General features: G+C 38.1%; 1 protein-coding gene and 1 long non-coding RNA gene across 7 annotated transcripts in view; one reads left to right on the forward strand and one right to left on the reverse strand.

Annotated features, from left to right (window-relative positions):
• The window catches only part of Lrp4 (LDL receptor related protein 4), a 193807-nt gene that overhangs the window by 126169 nt on the left and 40411 nt on the right, over positions 1-27227 (forward strand). For 5 of the 6 annotated variants that reach the window (XM_022792578.2, XM_086981607.1, XM_022792601.2 and 2 more), the window contains 9 exons: positions 1054-1179; positions 3245-3378; positions 4069-4343; positions 4887-5015; positions 5734-6020; positions 9504-9740; positions 11013-11263; positions 12534-12712; positions 16244-16433. In XM_022792578.2, coding sequence (XP_022648313.1) covers positions 1054-1179; positions 3245-3378; positions 4069-4343; positions 4887-5015; positions 5734-6020; positions 9504-9740; positions 11013-11263; positions 12534-12712; positions 16244-16433 — 1808 coding nt within the window. Of the gene's footprint in view, positions 1-1053; positions 1180-1212; positions 2619-3244; positions 3379-4068; positions 4344-4886; positions 5016-5733; positions 6021-9503; positions 9741-11012; positions 11264-12533; positions 12713-16243; positions 16434-27227 lie in introns of those variants that run through there. The other variant, XM_022792611.2, reaches the window with a different exon arrangement.
• Positions 11125-13382, reverse strand: LOC147759090 (uncharacterized). The gene is made up of 3 exons (XR_015322290.1): positions 13066-13382; positions 12504-12721; positions 11125-11241 (listed from the first exon to the last, which is right to left on the reverse strand). It is a non-coding gene; the product is annotated as an uncharacterized LOC147759090 (long non-coding RNA).

Here is a 27227-nt window from a genome sequence, read left to right on the forward strand (position 1 = left end):
GTGAAAACAATTTCCATATCGTTGATCTTTCACTCTTAGATGAGACGAATTCGCAAATCGTTCCATAAAGTTGATAATGAACTGAGATATAGTGCGGCTAACGTTTACGTGACAGATCGTGAACTTGAAAACGAGCAAATCCATTCAAGCTTTGCACATCTTTGGGCGTGCATATTGTCAATTATTAGGCAAAATCCAAAAGTATTCAAAATGATATCCCTTAGCTTATATCAAGTGCCCAAATGACATCGTATTTCCTGTAATTTCAACACAACTGCTGTTTCAAAGGTTAAATAGAACGAGGAAGAAGATACTCCCTTTTATACCGAGAAGTACTTGTAATCGACACTTACCCAATTCAATAGCAGACAAAGACGAACAAGTTTAACAACGTTCATTTTTAAGCCATTTTTAGTATTCATTTTGTATGTCATCAACGCAATAACAAGTCAGCTTTAATCGTTATCGATTCACAGTCAAATGATGAGAGACTGTTAGGTTAATTAAATTGCATGATATGGCTAGTTTCAACATGGAATTTTATGCCATAGCAAATTTTATTTATTTTTCTTTGGTCACTTATTTGTACGCTCCAGATAAGCTCTGGAGCTGTTACATGTAATTCGCAAAAGCTTCCTCGTCATTCTAACTTGTTAGGAACTTAAGTTAGCAAATTGCGCAAATTATAACAAAACTGAAATATTTTGTTTACTGTAGGACTTTAATGTTATAGACTACCGTTTCGAATGATCTTCACAAAAAGTGTTTCTATGTGTTAATAATAACAGTAATAAATTGGGACCAAGGTTTAACATATGTATCATTTTTAATTGACAATATTTAGTGTTAAATTAACTCGCAGGGTTTTAATCGCAGCTGCTATAAACTAAAGTTACGTCATTATTCATATGGAATCAGAGTTGATTTACTAATTAATTTAATAACTTAGCTTTATTAAGTGCACACAAATACAACTGCAATATAGTTTATTTGATGTACCAAAAATTTGGGTACTGACAACGTATTTCTTTACGGTTGCATTCCAATTTTTAGGGAGTACAAAACCGTGTCGTGAGGAGAACGTTCCCTGCCAGCATCAATGCATCGCTACTGCTACTGGACATCGATGCGCTTGTCGCGAAGGATATAAGCTTGCCAGTGATCTACGATCGTGTCTTGGTATGAATCAATTTACTGGATATTTAGGCAACTAGTTTACTATAACTTAACTTCTTGATTAGGTCTTCACCTGTGAGTTAACTTCACATGTTTCATATGATAGGAATAATGTTCATTTAAAGTAGCTGGTTTTTCTCAGATTTCCACTCACCGATTTTAGCCCCTGCTTCGTGCTAAGCAGCAAAGCCGGTAAATACCACTCGTTGTTTTGTACTTAATCTTTTGCCGGAGGCGTATAGAAACTTAACCATCTGAGTCGTCGTGGCAGAATTAAAAAAATGTCATGTAATAGCTATGAAGAAATTGAAACACCTATCTGTGTTAGTACCTAAAGCACAAGACAAGTATACCTTAATCAATAAACAGAACCTTGGCATTACGCAGTGTTGGGGTAACCTTTTTAACGTGTGCGCGAGTTGACTTGATATTTTTCTATGGCTTTTAATAGCAAAAAATACCACAGTATTATTCTATATATATACAGTTCTTATATCTAACATTGCAGTTAGGCGACGACTTAGGCAGCTAACTTATAGCATGAACCGAGGTGTCGCTACGCTCGGTTTCAACTCGGTTTGACCAATGCCAACGTACCACCACGAAGATAAATAATACAAAACTATTTATAACTTATCATTTTGTTGTTCTCAGCGATAAATGCTTTAAGACATTGTTTCTTCGTTGGTTACTTTCACGCAGTGCTTCTGCCTGTCCCCTTCGCCGGTAACAATGCTCTACATTGAGATTCCAGCATCTCTCCCACATAGATTAAACGTCCGAGGGGATCTCGAAGGACGTCGAAGTGCATAATTTCGCCACGAAAAACATGCAACACCCATTGTCATCAACCAAAATAGTTACGATGACTGCGGATGGGAATGACGAAGAAAACTATACAATATACAATAATGGTAGTAGTTCGACGCCGTTACTGTCGCTCTCAGTTAGATTTTGGCAGGGAGAAAGCGGACATTTACGGGGGTTGTGGTGGCGCTAGCAGCAGACACCCAACTACATAATCAACCAGCCATAAAGCTAGGCATACAAGCAGTCACTGGGTCGGTCCGGCCCTGGTGGTGGCACGCACCGCAGTACACAGCTACCGAAGATTTGCAGCTCTACTACGCGCGAGCTCATCCACGCTGATGCCGGTTATTACTAATGTAAATTAAGGTCTGGCGAACTCGCCTGTTGCCGACTAGGGATCTCTAAGCCGACGCGAGCCACAGAGGAAGCCAATACCTGCGTATGTTTCTACTTTTTTTTCTCTCGCTTCTATCCTTGTGCTCTCTTTTTCTGAGCCGCTTGAATACCAATCTCCAGATGCCTAGCGATGACTACGAGCTCACCGCTGAAGAAGTCAGAGCAGGCTTTAGTGGGACTGCTGCGACGCTGCTAACATCTCTTTCTACCAACGCCGATGGAGTTATCCAATAAAAGTAGGATCCCTAAACTTTTTCCTTTTCTTCAACTCCATATGCCAGAGTGAATGTTAACTACCACGTTCTCCTGCCGCACTTATGATACATAGCTTACATTAATGCCCTTGGATATGTGTTTATATGCGCTCCTTTATTCAATCACTTAGGTGACGATTTTAGAAGGCCTACGCCTGCACAATTCTTGTTTCTTTCGCACTAGCAAAGCGACTTGCTAAACCTTGGCCCATCTGCCTTACTGTATTTAGCCTGCCTCAGTTGTTCTAGTTATGACGTTCCTAGGCAATACTTATTTGCATAGGTGTTAAATCGTGCCATCTAATTACGCTCTTAATAACAAAGTCCGAATTATTACGGACCTATGGTTTCAAGCTATCTAAGATGCTTATAGAAGCTACGATATGTATACGATACTGAATTTGATGATGTATTGTTTACCTACTGCCTGTTAATTACGAAACAAATGAATAGCTCGGCGGCCATAGTGGTCTTGAGTCTGGCCATGTAAACACGATAAATGTATTCTATAAGGAATACTTTATTCCTTATGGAACACATTTATCGTATTCCCTAGGAATAAAGGAAACAAATACTTTGTCGTATAAAAAAAATTATTGGCAATGCAGATGTGGATGAATGCCAGCTGTTGGGTATGTGCAGCCATGAATGCACCAACACAGTACCTGGATACCAGTGCCATTGCAGCCGTGGTTACAAACTTCGCGACGATCGCCGTCATTGCAAAGCGCAAGGACCCGAGGTGAACATTTACCTAAATTAGATACCTATAGATAGATTAAAAAAATGTATACCTATTGAAGTAAATACATTATAAAGTTAAATAATCTGCTTTCGAACGTATTAATTATAGCGAGGAAATAAAGATTTAGAGCTTAAAATCGTTCTAAACTTTTGATTTGACCTATAAATCTATCATACAAATAGTCGTACCATATATGTACTAAGTACAAAGCTAAGTAACCAAAAATGCTAGGATTCTTATATGATTCTCTAAAGTAATATTATATATATGCCGAATTCGCATTCCTTCGCGTTTCGCTCAAAGCCATCCACATACAAATATGTAGAAATTCTTTATTTAGTAACACATGTTGCAAAGGAAGTATATATTATTGGGACAGTGTAAACTGAATGATTTACTCAGTGCAGGTAAAAGATTACGCGACTTATCTTTCCTGATGATTTCTGGGTTCTGAAATTCAATGTTGTTTTTAGAAGTCGCTCTCAAGAAAGTACTCATGTTAGGTTCGTTTAAATGTACGTACGTCAAGAATCAAGTGTTTTCATTCGAGTTACATTAACTACTGTGAAGAGATCAAAATTGAATCATCTATATTAAGATATTTATAGAATTCTAAAAAGATTAATGGAGTTTAGGTAGTTTAATGTCCCTGTTACAAAATCACTTGTTTTTACATGTTCCATTTAGGCGTTTATCCTGTTTGCACACTGTACGGATATCCGAAAACTTAAATCTGACCGTACCGGTTATAGCGTTATGCTAAGCAAGTTTCAGAACGTTGTCGCATTGGACTTCATTCATCATTTAAGTCTCCTCGTTTGGTCAGACATTCGGCAAAAGACTATTCAGAGCTTCTTCATGAATCAAACAATCGTTCCTGGCGTCGAACCTAAAATCAACACGCTTGTGTCACGTGCGCTACCGAATGCCGGTGGTCTTGCAGCAGACTGGATTTCTAACAGGTTGTTCCTTTTATAAAAACGCTGGACATTTGTATCAAAGGGCCCCTGCAATGAAATATGACAGGTTCGATTTGTATCGAAATTAAATTGAGATTCGAACATACGACATACGCGCCGTAAATCACAGTCTTAGCATTATCTAAATGATGATGATGAAAACAGTAAAGAAAAATCTCTATTTGGAGGAATATATATTACAGAGGCTCCATTTATCCCGAAGTGTTGCATGCATGACTTCATTGACATATTATATAGGATACTGTTAAACACTTAATTTCTCATTTTGAAGCGGAAACGTTTCTTACTAAGATTTAGCACCATGTGCCATTAGTTGCTTACGTAAGCATTCCTACGAAAAAGAAAAATTTTCAAATATGTGTCAGTAACGTGTGTCTCGATTTGTGTTTTTCTATATTATTATTCGTGCCGCTATGCGCCATCATATATATTCGATGATGTGTGTACGCACCTTTTGCATTGTTTCTAAATCCTTTTTTGTTTTTGTTCTTTTTTATTTTTTTCTAAATTTGCTTGTTATTTTAGAATCTACTGGACAGATTCGAAAGCGGCTCGAATCGAGAGCTCATCTGCTTTGACGGGGCTTGATAGGAAAGTGCTTGTCTACACAGACATTCAGAAGCCTCGAGGGGTCGCGCTTCATCCACTACTCTCGTAAGTCCGCTCCTTTTCATTTCTATTTCGATTTTGAAAGAACACAACCTTCGATTTCTACGTTTTTCCTTTACGCTTTTGAAAAACGTCTACCATAAAGAACGTCCAGAAGTTCAGTTCAGGGCAATTCAAATTACCTATTGCAAGCGCACAAGAATATTATGAAGTGTAATAAAGTATGAGACCCAGAAGATTAAAATTTAAGCGCTGTTGTAAGACACGGCTAATAGACCGTATTACCATCGGAATCATAGACTGAAGCTCAAGGCAAATTGTGAATGCTGACCTTCTGCTGCGCTTGAGGCTACCTTTAAGGCCTTCTCTGTTTTCGAAATATCGACTTGTTAGTACTGGAGTATCGCTGACAAACTGGCCACGTCTGAAATAGAACTCAATCAAACCTTCTTCAATCTAACTCTAGCATTCCCGCGCCTGCTTATTCAGCACCCTAACATATTAGAATAGATTGGCTTTGCCTTCTGTTAATGTGATAACATACGAAAACTTATTTCTGGGCTCTATAAGTTGAGAATATTTTTCGCCATTCGTCTTGCGATAGAAACAAGGGCAGGTAGGTTTACGTTAAAACTAAAAACCAAAAACGCTTTATTTAGAATCGGCTGACTATCTCTAATCAACGAATACCTTATTGACATCCTTGTCACTTTGTATTCAGCTAATTCATTCGGTCGTAATTTGTGTCTTGTTTCGATTTTAGCATGGTATTTTGGACGGACTGGGGTGATAATCCGCGAATTGAACGTATCTTTATGGACGGTTCGGATCGCCGCACGTTGTTTAACGAGTCTCTATTTTGGCCAAACGGAATCACCGTCGACTATCCAACGGGACACATCTACTGGTCAGACGGAAAACTTAATACTCTGGAGTGTGCCACTGTCGATGGCCACGGTCGACGTAAAGTCGTTGAAAGAGGTCTTCCCCATCCGTTTGCGGTATCTGTATTCGAGGACAACCTTCTCTGGACCGACTGGATGACTAAATGTGAGCAAAAGAAAATTTGGCTTCTGAATAAATCAAACTAAATTCATAAAATTTCGGACGTAGAATGTTCCAGTTCCGTGAATTGTACATTGATTATCGTATCAGTTTTTCCTCGTTAATGAAGTCCACCTATTTAGAAAATAATAAGAATAAGGTAAAATTCTAGTGTTATCTCAATATGTAAGTAAACGTTTAGTGTAATGTCAATAGGTTTCTCAGCGATAAACTATATGTTTACAACTACTATAAACATGTGCTTTATTTTAAGCGCCTGAAAAAAGTTCATCCTACGCGGGAACGCGTGGTTATATTTTGATACCAAACTGACTAAGTTTCAGCTATTCGTTAAGACTAGTAGTCTATAGGTATGGCTTGCTCGCAGTGTGGGTATCGTACCCACATTCTTGAGAGCTCTAAATGTTCGAGATTCAGTTGAGACCTAAAAGATTTCTCAAGTTATCTGTTTTTTTTTTTTTTTTTCTCAACATATGCTCGCAATTGTTTGAATGCAATCAATTTTTCCTAAGTTATGCATAACAAAAGTTCTAACTTTATTCAAGTTGGTGAAACGAGGCCAGTAGCGAGGTCTTAGAAGTGCCTGAGATAATGTGAGACGATGTCTTCACACAAAAAATGCATTGTGCAAAAAACGCTAAGTTCAGAAGCCCTTGACTGAAGCGAATTCCTATCAGAACTTTAGTAAACATTGCTATGATGACTCAAAGCTAGTTCCAGATAATTTCTCAAGTTCCCTTCTACACCACCTGTTACCATATCAAAAAAAAAAGAATAGGAATTCTATAAAAGTGCCAGATACCGCACATGTTGGTCATGATATGACAAATATTATTATGCATACAAGATTTACTCATTTATCACGTCCCGCAATATCAGCTGCAGCTGGCGGTAAGTAATGCACTTTTATGAACTATTGAAGTAAACATTACCGTTTCAAGGTCCCAATTTGGGGAGCCCAAAGGGTGTTTCCAAAGCGGGTGGGGTTTGGAAGCTAACTAGTCAGCAGACTTCTCATAGCCGGGCATCTTTCAGCAAGCTATTTGGTTTTACCCGGAAAAAAGCTTCCTTACGAGGAAGAGGGTTTTCCATAACAATTGAGAAACATTCTACTTTTTTTCCAGAACAGATAGACTTTTCTTGAAAATAGTTATGTAAAATCCCATTACATCAGCCCTCTGTTGTTGATCCGCTATATGTACCGCTTTTTTGGTAATTTGTTGCACAATCCAAGAATTTCTAAATAATGTATGAAAGCCTGTTTGTGTCTTTCAAGTTCGAAATCTGTTTCGAAAAAAAAAAAGTATTTTTCACCATTGTAATGTTGAGTTTCGCGAAAATCTTAATAATTAGTGAATGATTTTTTACATTAAGCTGGGTAGTGATTTAGTTGCTATGGGAAACGAAATAATATAGGAGAAATTGGGTAAAATGCTTTCGTTTGATAATGTAGGTCTATCCCAATGATAGTTCAGTGGGCAACGAGTTTGCCTGCTAATCGCAGGGATACGTTGTGATCTGACTTTATAGACAGACCTCGTTTCGTGCTGAGATAGCCTAGTGCCTGGTAACACCGAAAATGGTAATACCGAACTTGAAACAGAGACAAGATGGGCCTGGGTTGCATAAGAAGTAATTTTTTTTGCATTTATATTGGACATTTCGAAATGAAGGTCGGTTATTTATCTAGGTAGCTGAATATCACATATGTCGTGGAACTGACCAAGGCCAGGGGGAGGTTTGTAGGATATACATGCATATCCAACATAGCGACGGATCATTAAAACAATGTATCTAAAAAGTAAAATACCTACTACGAATTAACAGAATCGATATAGCAGGATTTCATAGTTAATACTAATATTTATCAACAGTCTGTACTTCAAGCTGAGCAAAACTACATATGGTTATATTATATATATGGCGTATCTTTTCTGTGTGGAAGCTTTTTCCATATCAGCTAGCCCCAATAAAGCGTCTTGTCTTCAAACTCGCGAAGATATTGTGAATTATGACCGGGCACGAGAACCTAATGCACTCATTGCTCCAGAAATACGCGAAACCGTAATCCGTAGCACGATATGTAATTCTCGGATCACAATTTTCAAAATATTACCGTACAGTTTAATTCATCTAGGTTATCTACACTCCTTAGTATCTACACTCGTTAGTACGGTGAACCGTCGACGACAGCTATAGTGGTAAACTTACCCAAGAACCGAACTTAACTTGTTGGACAAAAACAATACTTCAAATAACTTAAAATGATTCCTTTCTTCTGTCTAGATAACGTACGTTCCCACTATATTATAGCTAGCTTAATGAATATGCTATCTAATTGAAGAATGGGTAAGGCTTCATCGCAATAGTGCCAGTACCACCTACGATTTACTCAGAACTTGTCCTTTTGAATCAGTTCATGTTTGCCCAACTCTACTAGGATAACCACAAAGATAGAACAAATAAACTAGAATTACAGACAGTAAAATAACAGTAACAGCTAGCTCGATGCCAAGAAGCAGCCTTGGCAAAAACAACTTTTGTATCCGTGATCGAAATGCCCCTTTCGGAGCTTATATTTATTGATCTCTTGGACATCTATAACATTCCATCTGTTAAATCTAACAGTGCACTGATTAAATTCAACAATAGTGAAATATGGGCATACAATGTTAATATTAATTGAAGTAGTAATTATTATTATTGAAGTCAAATAGGCTTCAATGTTGAAGGTTTTCCACTGACAGAACTGGGAAAAATATTTTGGTGCTAGTGCCTTCACAAATATTAATCAATAGAAATGTTCTCTATATTCGATTTTAGTGAAAAAAGAAAAATGCATTTTATACGCTACTCCTTTATATCAGGCTCGGAAAAGAATAACTTTTATTTAGAGTGTACCTTAGACCGTCGCTTAGTCAATGGCGATTTGATCACCAGGAGTTCTTACTACAATTTGTTTCGAAAATTTCATTTTAAAAACTTCTCAAGATAAATCTAGATCAAATTAACCCAGCCCTTGATGTAGCCCATTTGACAAATACGATAAAAAAACATCCTATAGGTAGCTATGTTTTGAGTCTCACGTCCGGTATCGTCGTTAGTCATTTCATCTGACGGTTGGCTCTCAATACGAAAGAAAGCGTATCTATGCCCAGGTTTAAGCCTAGATCACGACGTGTCCCTAAGATTAGTGGGCAAATATGTTACCCACTAAACTACACCGACATTATGTCTCTAGTTGCACTTTGTTCTCTTGCTATTGAATCATTGGTTGCTTTAATTCCTTTTTGACCGGATATTTCTAAATGGTGTCACTAATAGTAAGACTCAATGCGTTGCATTTTGGCTTACTGTGAATATACCATTCAGATTATGTTAAAATGCGGTTTGACTTACGATATGACGCCATTGAAATGTGTCTCAATAGTGCTATAATTGTTTGTCACGCTTTGTGTTGTATCATAGCTGTTCATCGATGCAGTAAATTTGGACAGGAAGCTGGAAAGCAGACGGAGGTACTTGTAGCTAACCTCAGCTACCCCATGGACGTAAAAGTGGTACATCCACTTAGACAACCATCCGGCGAGAGTCCTTGTTCAAAACACAACTGCTCGCACATATGCTTCTCAAACCTGAAGACCTTCAGCTGCGCCTGCCCCGATGGCCTTACTCTGCTAGCCGATAATCGGACTTGCTCACAATGTATGTATTATGGCTTAGTTGTATTGACGTTGCTCGACGATAAACGAAGACAATGAAAAGACTCGTTTCAACAGGCATAGCTATCTCTATGGAGGATATTCTGTACTTTCTATTTTTTTGTAATATTTGTACTGGCGCTGTAGGTACGCAGTCCGGCAAGTGGGCAAACACTTAGATACTCATGCACACTTTATGTATATATATATATATATAATTCTTTTTTACAATTCAACCGATTTTATTCATTCTTATTTGTGTTTCACACGATTGTTACTTTAGATCGTCGTAAAACCGTCATCTCACTATTTATTGATCTTTTTTTCAGAATAGACACTTGAAATCTACAAATTATGTTTTAGTTAGACATGATATGTCGTTGGGACTATGTCAACAATAAAGTGAAATATTCATACGTCAATACGTGTTTTTTTCTTACGCATATTGACTACACGACAATTTAAAGCAAGGTATCCATACCCCACCTTGCCTTTTTGGTTGCACTGAAAGTCCAATATGGCACGTAATTATATATAACTATTATATGGTGACACTGAATATTTCTGTTGCGCCGCATATGTATAATTAAAGCATGCGTTTTACTGAGGCCTTTTGCCGGCAGTAACGATGAAAAATAGAAATATTAACGCTATCGGGAAACGCGATGAGATTACAGGACGTCTGGAAATTTGTGAATTTAAAAATATATCTTTAACAAACTGTAATATCCAAGAATACAAAAAAAACTAACTCGTCCACCTTTTGTACTGATTGACGGTACATTGAGACGTAACCATGTCGTTATTACGCATATCGAAAAGTAATCTCTCCTAGTTTACCGATACCATAACGGCCATGATCTATTGCGGAGACTTCGTAGTACTCTCGTGCTAGCCGTAGAAATATATTTAAAAAAAAAAAAAAGCGAAGATACTATTTAGATTGATTATGTGCATGATCTTCAATTATGAGGTTATTTTCATTGCTTAAAATAGTGGGAGTATCAGTAAATGCTTAGGTTCTGTTTGCGATAAATCAAATAAATCATTGTCGCTGAATGTCTGAAGCTGTGCGCGTAAATTTAATTACATTAGTTTCCTACTAATGTAATCAAACTACTAATGAAATGAAAAAAAAAACTCGACACATGAATCAGATATAGACATTTTTGCTTTGTCGTTTTACTATTAGTACTTCGATTAGAGATCTCCATGCATTGAATACGACCTCTGCATCGATGCGATATAGCGTCCCACGAACGTTTGTCGTTTTCAGGGCCAGAAGACTCTATCCTGTTTTCTATCCGTGGTGACATCAGGCGAATGTGCGTGCATTGCTCAAATCCTCTCGATGTACCAATGGCCTTGGATCATGAAATGGATAAAGACCGGTCTGGAAGCGGGTCTCTGAGAAACGCATCTTCTGCGATGGCCCTTGAGTTTGACCACATTTCGGGGTCAATCTTCTGGAGTGACCGCATCAACCAGGCGATCTGGACCGCTTTCTGGGATGGAACCAATCAGAAGGTATGAAACGTTCAGAAATTAGAGATATTTATAAAATTACTCGTGAGCATCAACAACGTCGCGAAACTTTAGATTTCACATGTAAAGGTCCAAAACATTAAATCAAATAAACATATGTAGTTCTCTACGTATGATAACTTGATCCATGATGATGGATGATTTAACTTTAAGTGGTAACTTTTGTAACTTATATATAAATAAGTAACACATTAAAAATCCGCTAAATGAAATATTTAGTAAAGCGTCCGTACAACGTATTGTCTCGTCTCCCAATACCATTTGATCTAAAGTACATCACCTGTTTCTATATTTTCTGTATGTCACATATAAAATCTCATCTATAGTTGCAATAATAGCTATGCATTAAATCTCAGTAGACACTAGAAGCCTATTTATACGGGGGACACTCGATTTAGCGCCCAACCAAACTGGCGTGCTTTAATGATTTTCGTCTAGCTCGATAGAGTTTACGCTGCGGATGGTTCGCGCACTGACGCCTTATAAAATCAGTAATTATAATATTACTGCATTCTATCTACGAAGAGATATTTAAAATAAATATTATAACGTTAGGAAATCTATATATTACTGCACGATAGAATTATGTACCGTCAAATACAAACAGATGGCTGCCTATCTGACCACAGGCGCAGTCTGTTGAAAAGCTGAGTATCTCTACGAAGGAAGGTTAAGTAAAATTCGACGGCTGTAACATGTTCAGATGGTCATGCTCATTTTCGAAGGAAGATGACAGGGGATCAACGTAAGAAAATTCATCTTGAAAACTAGAAAACTTTGACAAAAATCCCACCGGAATTTAGGATATTAACAGCAATTTGACATTGTTGAGACAAGATTTAGTGCGTGTCTACTGAACCCATTTATTTTTTAAATCGATATCGCTGTCTCAGTATGCGACTATTTACTGCTTGACGGAAAAGCGACACTGGCCTGTTAGAAAAAAATTTTCGAAGTACCGCTGTATTTATGAAACACACAATTAGCCTAAAACTTAAATTTAAAGAAAAAGTTACCTTCAGTATATGGCTGTCTAAATGTTCGGGAGTCTTCGGGAAATTAGCACGTCTATATAGAAATAGAGCCGAGCCTGGGTCATTTAGGGATATTATTGAATTAGTAAAATAGGGATGAACCCGATTATTGATAGCTTTCTTTGTTTGTGTTAACTACTTTAATGGAAAACTTCTGTGACTTATCGAGACCTAAATATGAATGATACCTGCAAAATGGTTTTGCATGTGCATTTTAGATGGTTGCACAGGCCAATGCAGCCGATCTTGCGTTCGATTGGATCAATCGTAAAATTTATTGGACAGATGCAATGAACGCTCGTATCGAAGTTTGCCACATCGATGGGTCACTCCGTTCACTTCTCCACTGGCAAAATCTTCTAAAACCAAAAGGAATAGTGGTCGATCCAGGACGAGGGTAAGTAAACTAATTACATGCAGCAAAAAAAGAAAGCAAATGTTACATTTCCTGCGCTAGCCCAAACGAACATTTAGGCTGAATTTAAGAGTTACATGTTTGCCCCCTACTGTTTATAGTACGCTAGCGTTGCTATACTGAACACGTAATGATGGTAATAGTAGTTCTGGGAATCCTACTTTTGTCATCCTGCAGAAACCTATTAGCATTACCCCTTAAAAACTTTAATATCTTCAAGCCGAATGAAATTATTACGAATCACTGCCAGAGTCACTCGACCTGTCGCTACGGGTGTTCGCTAGCCAGTCGACGCACTCAACTTCTCAAGCAATCCCAAGCAAGACGTAGCTAACCTGGCGTTACCGCGAAGTCTCAAACGGTATTCTGCCAATGCATCGCATTTTCTATAAGAATGGTGTCGCGCGGTCGTTATTTAGAGGGGTGTGGTGAGCAAATCGCCTCAAGTACGTTCATTTCGTCAGGAGTACTTAAATAGTGAAGAGAACGCGCCGTCCGGCGTTTTGACCGTAGACGGGACCGTCGGGCCGAGTACGCACTGACTCCAGCTACAGCCAACTGCCTTTCCTCAAGTGCAAGAATACGCAAGCTCGAAAGCAAAGCATGTCGAGAAGTGCGCCTGCTTCGGCAAACGGAAGGCTAACGACCGCAGGGCAATAAGCAATCTACGAGCAACCTCGTTCTTTTCTACTGAAATAACGAGTCCTTAGGTGTAAAAGTCGTCGACTTTATTGTATAGGCCAATTCGGACCCTGATTATCTTATTAACTTGATCGCGCTTTTAGATATAATTGGCGGAAGTCATGCCGGATGCCATGAAGGAGTTGGTCTAACCGTCGTAATGTTGCTATAGCAGAAAATTACACACGAGGTCACTTTAAACGTAAACTGATAATGCGAGAATCGGCGGAGTGAACGGCAAAAAGGAAGAATCAATTGCTGGGGAGTGAGTTATCTATTTCGAACTCTATGGCAGACCTTTTTGAAAATATTACAGGTGCAGCGAAACTATTCTGGATCGTCATGCGACACTAGTCTTTTACTATGCATATACTTGGTAAAATACTGTAAATTATATTTAACCCTAGAGGTCACTCATTTGTGTTGTCCAGGGTCCGAAATCTTAGATATTCTTCAAATTATGTTAAGATTTGAATTTAGTCGACTAGTGAAAACAATTATTAACTGAACAACATAAATGTGTGACAAAGCATAATAAATTTATTTTCCGGTTATAGTCCTAGCATTGTTCTACAGGTTTTTTTCGTTGTTCTTCTATGGCATGTGGTCGTGTTCTAATAACATGACGCAAAGCTTGCAAGTTTAGGGTTTCGTAATTTATTCGCATGGAAAAAACGTATGGGTTTTTTATTGAAAAATGTCTCATGTTTTAACGCAATATTTGTACATAATGTCAATTTAATTAATTAAACTGAGTAGAAATGAGCCAGAGAGATTTCAATATTCGAAGCTATATAGCATCAACAAAGATTCAGAAGGCCTACGCGACGCCTGGCGTTCGTAGTTGCGAAATATTCGTATTTCATCGTAGGCGTAAAAGCTGCGGTGCTCATAACATAATTATAGCCAGCGTTCTTTCATGAAAGTAGCGATACTTTCAGTGGTTTGCAGTTTTAAGCTTCCTTGTAATTGAAAAACTATATATGCAAACACTTTCGGTTACAACTACTATTAATCATCTTAAGAACGATGCAGCTGTTGGCAAGCATTTAGTATGGCTGACTGCTTCTTGCACGTAATCTACGTCCTCGCTGCTGCTGAAGTAGCGAGATTTGTATGGCAAACAAGTGGCTGTGAATGTATTCACTGTTTACCAAATTTTGTCAAAAGTTAAGTAATTCTCGGTTTTTATTTCGAGGCAAATCGGTTCCGTATCAAAGCTGTGCCTCATTTTTACGGACACCCTTCGCTGTCGAATGAGAGTAGGCCGTTATCAAGTAAAAAAAGTATTCTACGTTTCATAAGCTGGCTGACCATCGAAAATGTCTGGCGCCAATCAGCTTAAGAATGCTTTTTCCGTTTTTCTCGGACACTTCGTATGCTATGCAACTGTTATTGATTGTCATTTTTCAATATACATTATACGCAGACATTAAACTGCTCGGATCTTGAGTTTGCTAAGAACCAACGGTAGCCAAAAGACGGTGTTCAGCCTGTCAGATTTTCCTCAAAAATGCACCTCGTAACCTGACTTGACGTGTAAAACGGATGTTATAAAGTGCTGTTCCCTCTTCAGAAACATGTGCGCGTGAAAATTTGCGCCACATTGGGCGGTATCGTATAGGCACTGTAAATTAGTAGCAAAATTGTGGGCTTATTTGATAGAAAATATTGTTTCGACGTGGTCCATTGTATTGCATAGAAAAAAAAGGACATTTTGATGTTTCAAACTCACCAACTGAGCAATAGGTGTTAAACTTTTGGCCTTCAATAGGTCGACAGCTCGCTCGTGGTGTCGTGCTAACATTTGCATGCATAGTAAGCGTCGTGCAAGTCATCGCAGTTGGGAAACCTGTTTCAGGGTATGGCTTGTATTCCGTGTAAAAAAAATCGAAGTTGCAATATATAAAGTAGGCTAAAAGAGGAAAGGAAAGGCTTAACAACACGATTCAGTTCCACATCAGGTCTAGTATTTTCTGGAGGTGGCAGGTTCTTGGTGCTATACCTAAAAATGCCAAAGTATTACTGCCTTCAATATCCTTGACCGCGCCTTTGGATAACGCATCACAAGACCGTCATAAACAATTCTTCACCAGTGCCGAAACTACTAAGCCTACACAGTAATGTCATTACCGAAAAACATTTCTTTATATAGAAAATAATGAAAAGGCAGGACAATGCCTTCTTCTACCCAGGAACGTGAAAAAAGGACGAATTATTGCTCCCTCTTAGAATACGTTCTGATGTCCATGGTCGACAATGCTACAAAGAGAACATGAAAATAAATAAGAGAGATTTGTCCTATTGACGAGAATAAACTGATATTGAACAGTTTGTTTTTTTACCGCATCGCTATCGTAGAAATGTTTTGGGTGGCACTTAAGTTGTAATTGACTTTCAAATCCAACATGTGTATGTGTACGTTTATGAGAGGAGCACGCATGTAATACAAATGAATGTAATTGATGTGTGTAAATTGATTCGGTTCAAGATAGAAATTGTTGTCCACAGGTAATTGCGTATATTAAATTTTAGAATAATTTGAATTTAAGGTGGATTATGCCCCGTTTAACTCTAGCGCACATCACTTTTTTTAAGGTCTGTCATTGGATAACGACACAAACACATTTCTTAGCTCAATTTTTAACTAATAAAAAGTAAAAAAAAAATCATTGAAATTTCAATGATCGTTAGAGCCTATACGATTAGCTGTACTATGATCTCATGTATACAACCTCTTTACTGTAGCAGCTCGACGTTTTTGATTGGACAGAAATGATGCGACCGTGCGATAAGGATATATTTCACTAATAATTATTCAATCTATTGCAGGTACATGTATTGGACAGACTGGGGTGACCTTCCGAAAATTGAGCGCTCCACAATGGCCGGCAGCTCAAGGACTGTTCTTGTTCAAAATGGACTTAAATGGCCTAACGCACTCGCCATTGATCATGGCTCCGAAACTCTATTTTGGACAGACGCCAATCTGAAGATTATCGAGATGTTACACTTACCTTCGGTAAGATACGGTTGTTACGAGAAATCAGGAAGGTTCCTTTTGCTCGCTTGTAGTCTAGCAGCAGCTTTTACTGATGATTTCTGACTAGTTGCTGATCTATAAGCGCTAAACATTCATCATACTTTAGCTAAAACTAACTGATCTGCGAACGTAGTCGCGAGTGTCAATGACCTAATCCTCCAGAACTTGGCAAGTTTGTTAAAGTTGTCTGCTTAAGTACTGAGTACACGTCGGCGCCGGCCGTCACCAAAGTCATACGTACTACAGGATCCGTTTCGAAAATGCGCATTTTCAGCGGGGACTCAAATTATGTGCTCTGATTCAACACTCAATTGATCTTTTTTACCACTTTTTATGGAGCCAGTCGATTGGACCGTACCCAATCCGGTTATATATCCCGCTATGAATCCTACTTTCGTTTTCCTTGCACATTTTTTTAGCCAAAACGAACTTAGCGCCCTATCTGCATCGCTACAAGCTATTCCCTGTCGATAGGCGTGTGTCTCTCGGCTTATACGTATGTACGTGTACTTACTTGCATGTGGGCGGAGTGCGTCAGGAAAGAAGTGCGAGATTGCGTAGAAGAGTGGCGCCCGGATAAGAACAAGAATTAGAGAGACGCTACTGCGCAAACAAGTCAGGTTGTTGGTGGTAGGAGTAGAAATAGCAGCAGCCGGTAATACCCTAGCTTTTGTGTAGTTCTGTTAACTCTCACCTTTGATTTTCGGTTTGCCTTCTTGGCCATTGTCGGAGATGCGACGAAGATGCTTATCCTCAATGTAAGCTATTTTTTTTTTTTTTTATTATTACGAAAGATTCAGCTTGCTGCTGTGTGAAGACCTAGCAACAAATCAACGTCTATAGCGAACCAGTGATCCATAGTCTTCCACCAATCTGCATTTCCCAATATTCGGTTTAGTGTTCGTTATAGCTATCTGTATAGTTTAGAAATAGGATTCTTCATCCATTCGTAGACGTAGCAAAAGCCGTAGCTTTCAAGGGCTATAACGTTTTCTATGTTCGCTAGCACGCAATAGCGATACGTACATACACAACTCGTAAATGTGAATATTTAATGAAATGCACTAAATAGATATCTATAAAAGTGTAAAACCCTAAGATCCAATATATTTTAGTGTGCGCAAGGTTACGTGGCTATTTATAAAAATTAACTTGAACTCGTTTTGGAAGCATGGGCAGAGCTACCGCTATAGTTCCTGTAACTATTTTGTCTTTTTTTTTTAATAATAGTAGGAAATGTTTATAAGATACTATGCTGCTATACGTACTTGGATTGAATAAGTGATTATAGGTTGATTTTAACGCTTAAAATAACGTTCCTATAGTTCTAATGAGAGGTTTCAGTTCTGGCCAAAAAGCTGGAATTTAGGTAAATGTTTTTTGAGCAATATTGAAGTTCAGCATTTTAAGTTCAACTAAGTATAAGCGTACGTTGAGTACAACACTTTCACAATATTGTACATTAAGGGAATGACCGAGCCAATTGCAGCCTACCCCCTACGTTTGCAATGTTTAGAGCGACTGTAAATCAGTGAGGCGAATCCAGTTCAAGCAATTGCCCGTTCTTAGCTGTGCCATATTAAGCAGTATTTATTTATTTATATATTTTATTACATTGTATTATATATTTATAGCATCGAACTCGACCTCTTGACATTTAGCAGAATCTACCTTGCGTACTTTACGTTACTACAAGCAGTTCATTCTAATACACCCATAGCTTTATTAATTTACGAAAAGTTTTATATGAGTGCTAAACTAAAACATTATTATATCATCCTACCATACTCGGAACGCTTCTATAGAAAACTCGATCGCGCGTATCCTTATGGTATTGAATATAAGGAGTTCTTATCTAAATAAATGAGCCTGGTGTTTTTTAAAAGACATGCAAAGTGAGTAAATGCTTCGTTCTGCCTGTCTCTTTTCTTTAATATACGAATCCATAGGGAACACGTAATGTAGTGTCAACGATGTGAGAAGGGTGACCTTAATAAAAGCTTGAACGGCACAGAAAAGCACAGTAACGCAAACGTCTCTAAGTCTGACTTATGTTTTAATAGGAGTAACATCAAACACAAAAAGAAAATATACAGTAAGGAAAAGAGGACAAAAGTCCCCCAAAAAAAAAGCAAACGATAGTGCTACTACATCACTTAACATAAATAATCGTAAATGATCCGCCGTTAGTTCTAATTCAATTAAGTGAAACGTGACAAACAAGTTGCAAGCAAAAGCTGTATCGGATTGAAGGCTTTTTCGTAACTTATCTATTTATATATTAACAACAAAATAGCATAGGCAGCAAATTACTGCGTGCAATGTAACTTTTGGCGGACTGCCTTCTGGCCTTCGACGTCAGGGATACAGAATAGTGAGGAGTTCCAAATATACAGGTGCTGATAGTCTGAGGAATCCATTACGTAGCTTCTGCAGTTAGTTAACAGCATCCTATGGTCATTTCGAGAAATATATCTAGAAACCGGTTCTTAGTAGAAATCAAATATAGTTTGGTTTGTGACAGATGTGTGCACTGACCTGTGCATAAGACATCGTGCCCACATGAGTGTACGTAATTGGGCATGCCCATTGAAAAGGCTTGATGCCAAGCGCATCTTGATAATTCAAGGATTGTTTGAAGGGCATCACCCTGAACTGTTGATACCATATTCGAATGGTATAGAGATACGTAATCATCAGTTTAAGAAGGGAGCACACACAGATGTAAACAATAGAGTTAGTTTTTGTTATTGACCTCTTTACAAGGTTCGCTTGTGTGTATTGTAGCTTCATCAAACAGCCTGTAGATTTTAGTGTGCGCCAACTTCAGTTAAAATGTTCAGCTGTTATGTGCTCCTCGCGGGTTTCGGCCCTGGGCTTCTCCAGCGGATTCGAGGTGATTCAATATACATAAAGCAGAGGGTCAAAATTATCCACAGATAATTTTTTTTTTTGATATACGGTTTGGTATGCATGATCAGTTTGGCATTGGGCATAAGACTTACGGCCTTTAAGACGCGTCGCAGATGGTGAAATTAGTACTTTCGTAAAACGATGCTATACGCAATATTGCTCGTAGAGATCATTAAGTCACGCTGAACAAGCCAACACGTTGATAAAATGTTTAAACAAGGATTCCTAAATGTTTACGATGATTGTGGTACGAGACGACTCGAGGCAAATAAGCATGTTAATGTTCGTGAATTGATACGATGTTACAGCGTACCACACCCAGATGTTAAAGAATTACGTACGCAAGTAAAATAGAGACAAAAAGTTTTTTCTACAGGTAATTACCGATCTTATAATATATATACACTAAGATCATGTGACCTATACAACAGCCGTGTTAGAAGTTCTTGATTTAAAATATTGTAGGTTCATTGATAGACAATCACTATTATTTAGTACAATAAAAGTAACCTCGAACCGAATTAATGAGGATCCAGAAAATAGATCCATTAGACCCGTATATATGGTAAGATTGTAGGAGCTTCTCAACGGTTCACTTAAAAACGCATGTTATTTGTTTTAATCTAAGAGTCGCCGGTGTTATCATACGGACAAAAAAGATGGGGCTCTTCGCATCACCCCAAATTAATAGCCCAAATAAACAGAGTACTTTGAGGAGAGGCTATTTAATTCGCGATTCATCATCGCGATAACCTAATGGACTCTACTGTATTACTAATATCTTTGTATAAAAGTAACTTGCCTTTGATTCATTTTACTGTCTGTTTTGGTCTTGCAGGCAGGCCAGTAACGAGTGCACATAGACGCATCAGTCGCTGAGTCTAATGGGGGTAGCAGTGAATGGGTCATCAATAATAGATTTCTCAAGTGCGCAAAACACTGATTTCGGTAACACCTGGCTTTCCCTGGCTAGCTCTAAATACTAAACTCGTAGTTATTTATTTGGACGTGGGGTCCGTAGATTAGTGCTACTGCAGAATAGCAAAGATCTTTACAGTTCAATCAACCGGTCGTACGTAACGTAATCGAATACCGAAATCTTTGTCTCATGGTCGTGTTTCGTGTTTACTCGACTACGCGACACTGCCATGGCTACGTACGGTATAGATCGTTCTGTTTTTGCTTCTTCGCATCTACCGAGGCAACATCTTTCCTCAAGTTCTCTCAGTGTATGCATTTACATTGTTTCGTACGTCACGACAGCTATATATCAGTTAGTATCAGCGTCCGGTAACGAGCAGTTTGCGGTCCGTATATTTTCGGACTCTTGCAATCAGACTTACATAACTACGTTTGACTACGAAACAATCGTTCATAGGTGCTATTGCTATATGTACTACCGTGCAACCGCTTATCGCAAATACTCCGTACATACTAATGTCTCCATTACCACTATGCAACGCTGATAAGATTTTTCCACCCATCCTTATAGTTAAGCGTCTTTTTAGAATATTCATAAGGAGCGAGCACCATACAAGAAATCTAAAGTAGGAACTCGGTGATAGAATGTACTAATAGAGTTTTCATATGCACTTTCAAGTTTGTACAAAGTCTCTAAAAGGAAACGAAAGGAAGAGGGGAAGACTTTTATGTTTACGGGGAAGATGGCTTATGTTTGCCACATATAGGGCACGATCTGTACATATTCGAAGGACCGATCTGTAATTGATTCTTAGCGTTCTATCTACTAAATGCAGAATGTCGAACTTTCCACGATTAATTAGCAAATTATTATTCAAGCTTTTGACTTCAATAAGAAAAGAACCTGCAATTTATATTTACTATTACTACATATATTTACATGCTACTCTAGTTAGTTGTGGTGATTGATTATACCTCCGAGTAGCTGAAGCACTAAAGAGGAGTACTTTGAAGGCCCCAACAGGTCAGGATCTATGTAAAGACCCATCGAATAATGCTCGTTATCTATTAATAGTATTAATTTTATATCGTTTGTTGTATTTTGACTTTATTCAGCACACCACATATTGGACGTGATAGACTCCGACTTCCTAGACCTTTCATCAAGACATATATCTCGTATGTATTTAGTAAATAATAAGCCGACACATAGCATGTTTGGTTACTCCTCTATTTCAAGAATTACCAGTTTTTAATGATCACTGCTCAGTCAGTCACAACCGAATATGGAAAGTGTGTTAACAGTTACAAAATTCAGCAAAGTTTTTTTAAATCGCACGATAAAAACGTTGCTTAAAGCATAACACGTTATTCGCTGTCTCTTTAGAATTAGTGTTTACAAAATTTAGAAGCAACAGTGATCAGCTCTAATGTCATGGAGTGTGGGAGTCCTTCCACGGCAAAAAACTTAATCGCGTTGCCCCAACTTAATAAAACGCTAAATAACCCTAGTGCGTCCGAATGATCCCCTTTAAAGGCATTCACGTGTTTATCTTGTGTCAACAACTGCACAAACAAGCATGTTCAATCAAATTATGTGTGAAAAATGTCTTTTATTTCGTTCCAAATTATAGGTTCTTTGTTGCGACCTCTTCCGTTCGACAATCTATGTATTTATTTACTTTTTATTAGTACATTGTAGAGTAAATGTTTATAACATGTGAGTGTTTAATCGGGTTCGTCGTCTGGATCGACAACATGGTCGCAATGTTGACATTGTTTACAACCCAAGGTAACTAGCAAAACGTGTAAAAAGAAGTGTATGTAAAGCCGGTAAATATACGTGGTATTTTTTATTGTTCATGAAATTCGATTTAACATCTGGGAGACTCGTTTATATCAGGCTACCAGATTCAATAATTCTAGCTCGGTAAAGGTAGCAACGGCGTTCCCTAAACGTTTTTACGGCTACAGATTGCATGTAAGCAGACTTGCATCTAATTAGCAACGTATGATGCTCAGCCTAACCAGAAACTAACAGAGTTTAAAAGGATGCAATGAAAGTCTAAGAGCTCTTTAAACCCTATCGGTGTGCAGCGTAAGAATATTCGTCAAAAGTGTATTTAATTGTAGCAAATGATGCCAAAGAAGACTTGTAGGTATTTGGAAAAGCTTTCGCCTTTTTTTCGGGCTATGTCTTATATGCAGATACTGTTATAATGTTGAACGGCGTAACACGCTTACCCTGAACTCGAATAAGACATATCAGATAATAATAGAGAAATAAGAGTTCGCAAAGAGTTGTTGTAAAATTATTGTTAATTAACGACGCTTGTCACGTGAGCTTCTAAAGCAAGTTAATTAAAGTTCGCACCTGGGTGCACAGGCTGCCTTGGCCTACGACAAGTTGGGCTTCAGCGGAGGACCGGAATGTCTCGTTATAATGAAAAGTGCCTGTCATCGAAAACTATTCGGCGCTAGACGTAATTACCACTTACCGGATAACTACAGTTCTCATACAGCTTTGCGATGAAAAAGCTGGAGCGCCTTGGATGTCTAAAAATTGAGTTTGGTGGCCTGTAACTTTACGCTAACGTTAAAATTTCAGCTATTACAAAGTTATAAAGTTGTTTTTAGAGATGAATCGCAATATAGTTCCAGCACCAGAATAAAGCAGAAAATAAGTCGAAAGAAAAAAAAAATACTGTTTCTGCACATACGAAGTGATTCTGTGCAGAAGAGGTTACTTTTACTCCGGTCGAAATCGAGAGAAAAAACTTCATAGGTACGAATAAATAGTACATTCAATCTTCACAGTTCAGTCTTCTACTAATAAAAGTTTTCTTCTGAGCTTGGCAAACCTCGCTTTCTAGTTTCTGCCATAGTGACACGTAATGAAATAGCCTTTTTCGTACGGAAAGCTTACGTTTTCTTGGAAAATCGTATTTTTTAGCTTGTTATCTAATGACTGTGTCGACCTTAGCCATGTAGTTAATAACTATACGTATGAGACTGCACAAAATTACTAAATTAATAATAGGCCAAAGAGACGCATTACTTCACCTTTCGTGCTGGCAGCGATAATAGGCCAAAAACCAAAAACGCTTTCCTTTCGCAGTATATATATTTTGACAAGCTAATCATTTGGACGAAGCTCATTGAAATTCGCATGTAGGCTCCGATTATTAGTGATCAAATATATTTGTTTGCCTTTTCGACGATCTTTCGAAAATTATTGTATAAGCCCAAGATCTGCTAGTTGGCAGAGCAGTATATCAATGCTTTTGTTACTTAGAATTATTCGAAGAAGTTCTTTGGACATAAAATTCATTCAATTTGCTGTAACGTTTATTTATGTTAGTTATTACGTGTTATTTATTATGAAAACTTTGTGTAGTATGATTGTGAGATCCATATTTTGTACAGACGAGGCAAAGTTTACAGACAACAGGTATAGCTGTCCTAATGTTCAAACAATAAATAGCAAATTAGAAGCCATCCTTTGATACTTGCCATGATGGTGTATTAATAGGAACTTAAAAATAGTTGTAAAAGTTAGCGAAAATAACACGGCTTTCCTAAGTCCTGCATGAAATCAGATTTCTGTAGCTCATTGAGTGAATTTTAGGAACGTTAAGTACTTAACGAAGTACTCTGTATAACATGCACTGACACTGATAATTTGTTCAGTTGCCGACCCATCTTTTACTACGTATGATTCAAATTTGGGTCAAATTTTTGTTCTAGCTTGGATCGAAGTCGAAAGCTCATGTACAAATACGCCAAAAATTTAATATCCAACTTTCCACTACTCCAGGAAATAGTGCACTCTTGCAACAAAGGGTGTGACTAAAAGTTTCAACCTGAATAACTCGATGGTCGAACGTACCATACGTACGCATTGGAACATGCATGCGTGTTCGTTTGTTGTATCATTTGGTTACCCTATGGCCCACTTCGTTGTTTCAGGTGGATACGCTGGAGAAATACCACCAGTGGTTGCATACCGTTTAATCCCTTGTCCTAAAACAGTTGAAAAAGCAGTTCGGCAAACGCTTCGATTTGTTGATGGTTAGAGAATACATTATAGACCTCTTTCTGGGTTTGGAATCTTTACACCTGGGTCCAGAGCTCAGTGGCTTTTGGACCGTCTATAAGAACGTCATACAGCGACGAATCGTAGCTTACTTTTGATGAGCGCGCCGAGGTAGAGTTGCATAAAATTATTCCCTTGCAATCCTTGTTCCAGAAGACCAGGCATTGTATCTGACTCCATAGGCTGTAAACTAAACCGTCTTCGCTGAAATATAAACATAAGAAAGACGGCATGCGACGCAAAACGCTACATGGTACGGCGCTTAATAAATTTTAACCTGGAAGAATAGGGCATGTTTACGAAAACAACAAAGCAATCACTGAGACAATAGTCATTTTTGACATAGAATTGCCAATTGTTCAAAAACTAAAAGGTACCTGTCGCTGTTATAAGCTACAACATAACGAGCCTTAACAAGAACTAGCAATTCGGGCTTTATAGAATAAGCACAACTAGCGAAACAAGAGAAAGTTTGTTTTTGTTCTATAAGCCTTCTGGTTTTTACCACCAAGATCATTAAGAGTGCAACAATGATGACATGTTAGTTCTTTATCGCCTACTAATAAACTAATAGGATTTATCCCTTGTCCCTAACTCTCTTGCCCTCGAATGCATAAAACTTACAATTTAAGAACATCTTTTATCTTATAGAAACACCATTCATGTAAACAGAAACAATGCAGCTTATTTGGACCCTCTGCTCACTAATGAAATATAATTAGCGAAGTATTTCATTATGAAAGCTTTCCCAACTTTTCGTGTAAGCAGCACAAAATTGAATTTTTCTAAATGAGTTTTCTTTGATGTAAGACAAATATGATATTCATTCCAAATGGTTTTTACATCGCTTTCTGGTGCGATTTTATTTTCAAGCCAATTTTTTCATAGAGTTTTTAAGTTTAAGGTTAGTTTCACCACCTCGACAAAGCAATATAACTGCAAGAACGTAATGGATCAGTGGTTACATAGCGGCGACTTAATTACAATGAGCAGACGGGATACAGAGGGTGCGATTGAGTGATTAGGCCACGATGATAAAATAGGCCGATTGGGTACAGTAGGTTCATTGAAATGTAGTGCAACTTGGATTGGCTAACAGGGATAGTGCAGCAGGATAATCAAATAACTGCAGTGTACAAATCTAAGTTGGAAGTTTAGATTTATGCCGATTAGGCGAACTAACTTTCGGGCCGCCGAATCCGAGAACGCGACATCAGGACACTGTTGTGTGTTATTTGCAGATCGCGTGCCAAATATTAAATGAATCAGTGAAGGAGCCCAGTGTATCATATGTAAGGGTAGGCAAATACATTATACATGTGTGGTTGCGTCAGAAGTCGATAGGCGACAGCCAGTTGTAATATTAACAAGTGGGCGGAAAATGTATTCCAGCCAATATATCGAAACGATGCTATCTTGCGAATAGCAAATCGTCTCTTTCGAAATTGATCTTCGTGCAAGTCTCTTGCCCACGAATCACAAAGAAAGACTATAGATCTTCAAAAATCGAGAGAGAGTGAAGGAAAAAATCAAACGAAAACACTTGCCATAAAAAACAACCAGGTACTTTTAGGTTCGACAATTGTATTAGGTGGTTTCGCACCAATGACGTACTAATGATAAAGGCAGCCCAGAAACCAACGGCTTTATTATTTACTGCAGCCGCCCCCTTTTATTACTAGCCGTCTATTTTTTTACACCTCCCACTCTTTTCATACCTGTATTTGTTCGCTGGCTGTCATCTTATCATGTGAGCAACATTCGTCACATCATATTTAGGTTTGTCCTTAGAGTTTTTCCCCTAATATCCGTTCTTCATTCCTTTTTCATTGGGCTATTTTACGGAAACGTTTAGCTTTTCTGGCAAATACAGCAATACGTGATTACTTAATACAGGGCAATTTCCGGCTGTCTTTAATATCATCAATGCAGACTCTTCGTTAAAAAATTTGCTACACCAGTTCTTCCCAAAGAACATTATTTGAGCGTATTTTGCCTACGCCGAGTTTCCTTGGCGGTTGGCTTGGATCTTCCAAGGATCGAGCATATATTATAACGTACTTGAAGTATTTGCTAAATGATTACCGTCGTTCTGCAAAAATAGGCTTGCGCATCAATCAAAGTTAAGATCGGTTGGAAGATCGCTGATTTTTTATGCACTCCACGTTATAAACTGCTCCTCTTGAGTATTTACTTTGGGCCTGCCCTAATATTTTATGAGCTTTATTTTGCCATATATTCTAAATAGGAACACATAAGTTAATATATGTTATTTTCTGCCACAGCACAAAAGATACAGGGAGCCGATTTGCCTATCTAATGTATCATTGACGTGCTGACGCCTTACTTGAATGATGTGATAATAATCATACGAGAACTTCGAGTAACATTAATTTTTTTTTTTCGGTGTAGAGAAGTGTATGTAGTAACTTCTGCATCGATGCATTTCAATCGAAATGCATAATTTTTGCGCACTTTTTCCTAAGAGGTCGTCCAGCTTGTGAAACTAACTATCATAATCTTTTTTAGACGCTCTTACGTTAAGATATTTAATGTGGAATATAGATCGTGAGCTTTTACTCAAAATAATTGCTGTATTAGGATTTGTCATATCCAGCAAACTAGCTTGAGTTCAACTCCATATACTGAAAAACCCTCAGTTAATATTTCATCAGTAACACACGAGCTGATCGTAGTTAGGGGCCGAATTATACCGCCATTTTGAGTTAAAGGATGCGAGATGCTTACATATCGTATCGGCACTGTTCGTCAGAAAGCGGTTCGCATATGTTTGCGTCCTCATATAAGGCTCTGATTGTGATTCTCTGGGAACTTGGCGTGAG

The sequence above is a fragment of the Varroa destructor genome, unplaced genomic scaffold (assembly GCF_002443255.2).
Source record: "Varroa destructor unplaced genomic scaffold, Vdes_3.0 BEIS01000001.1, whole genome shotgun sequence".
NCBI lineage: Eukaryota > Metazoa > Arthropoda > Arachnida > Mesostigmata > Varroidae > Varroa > Varroa destructor.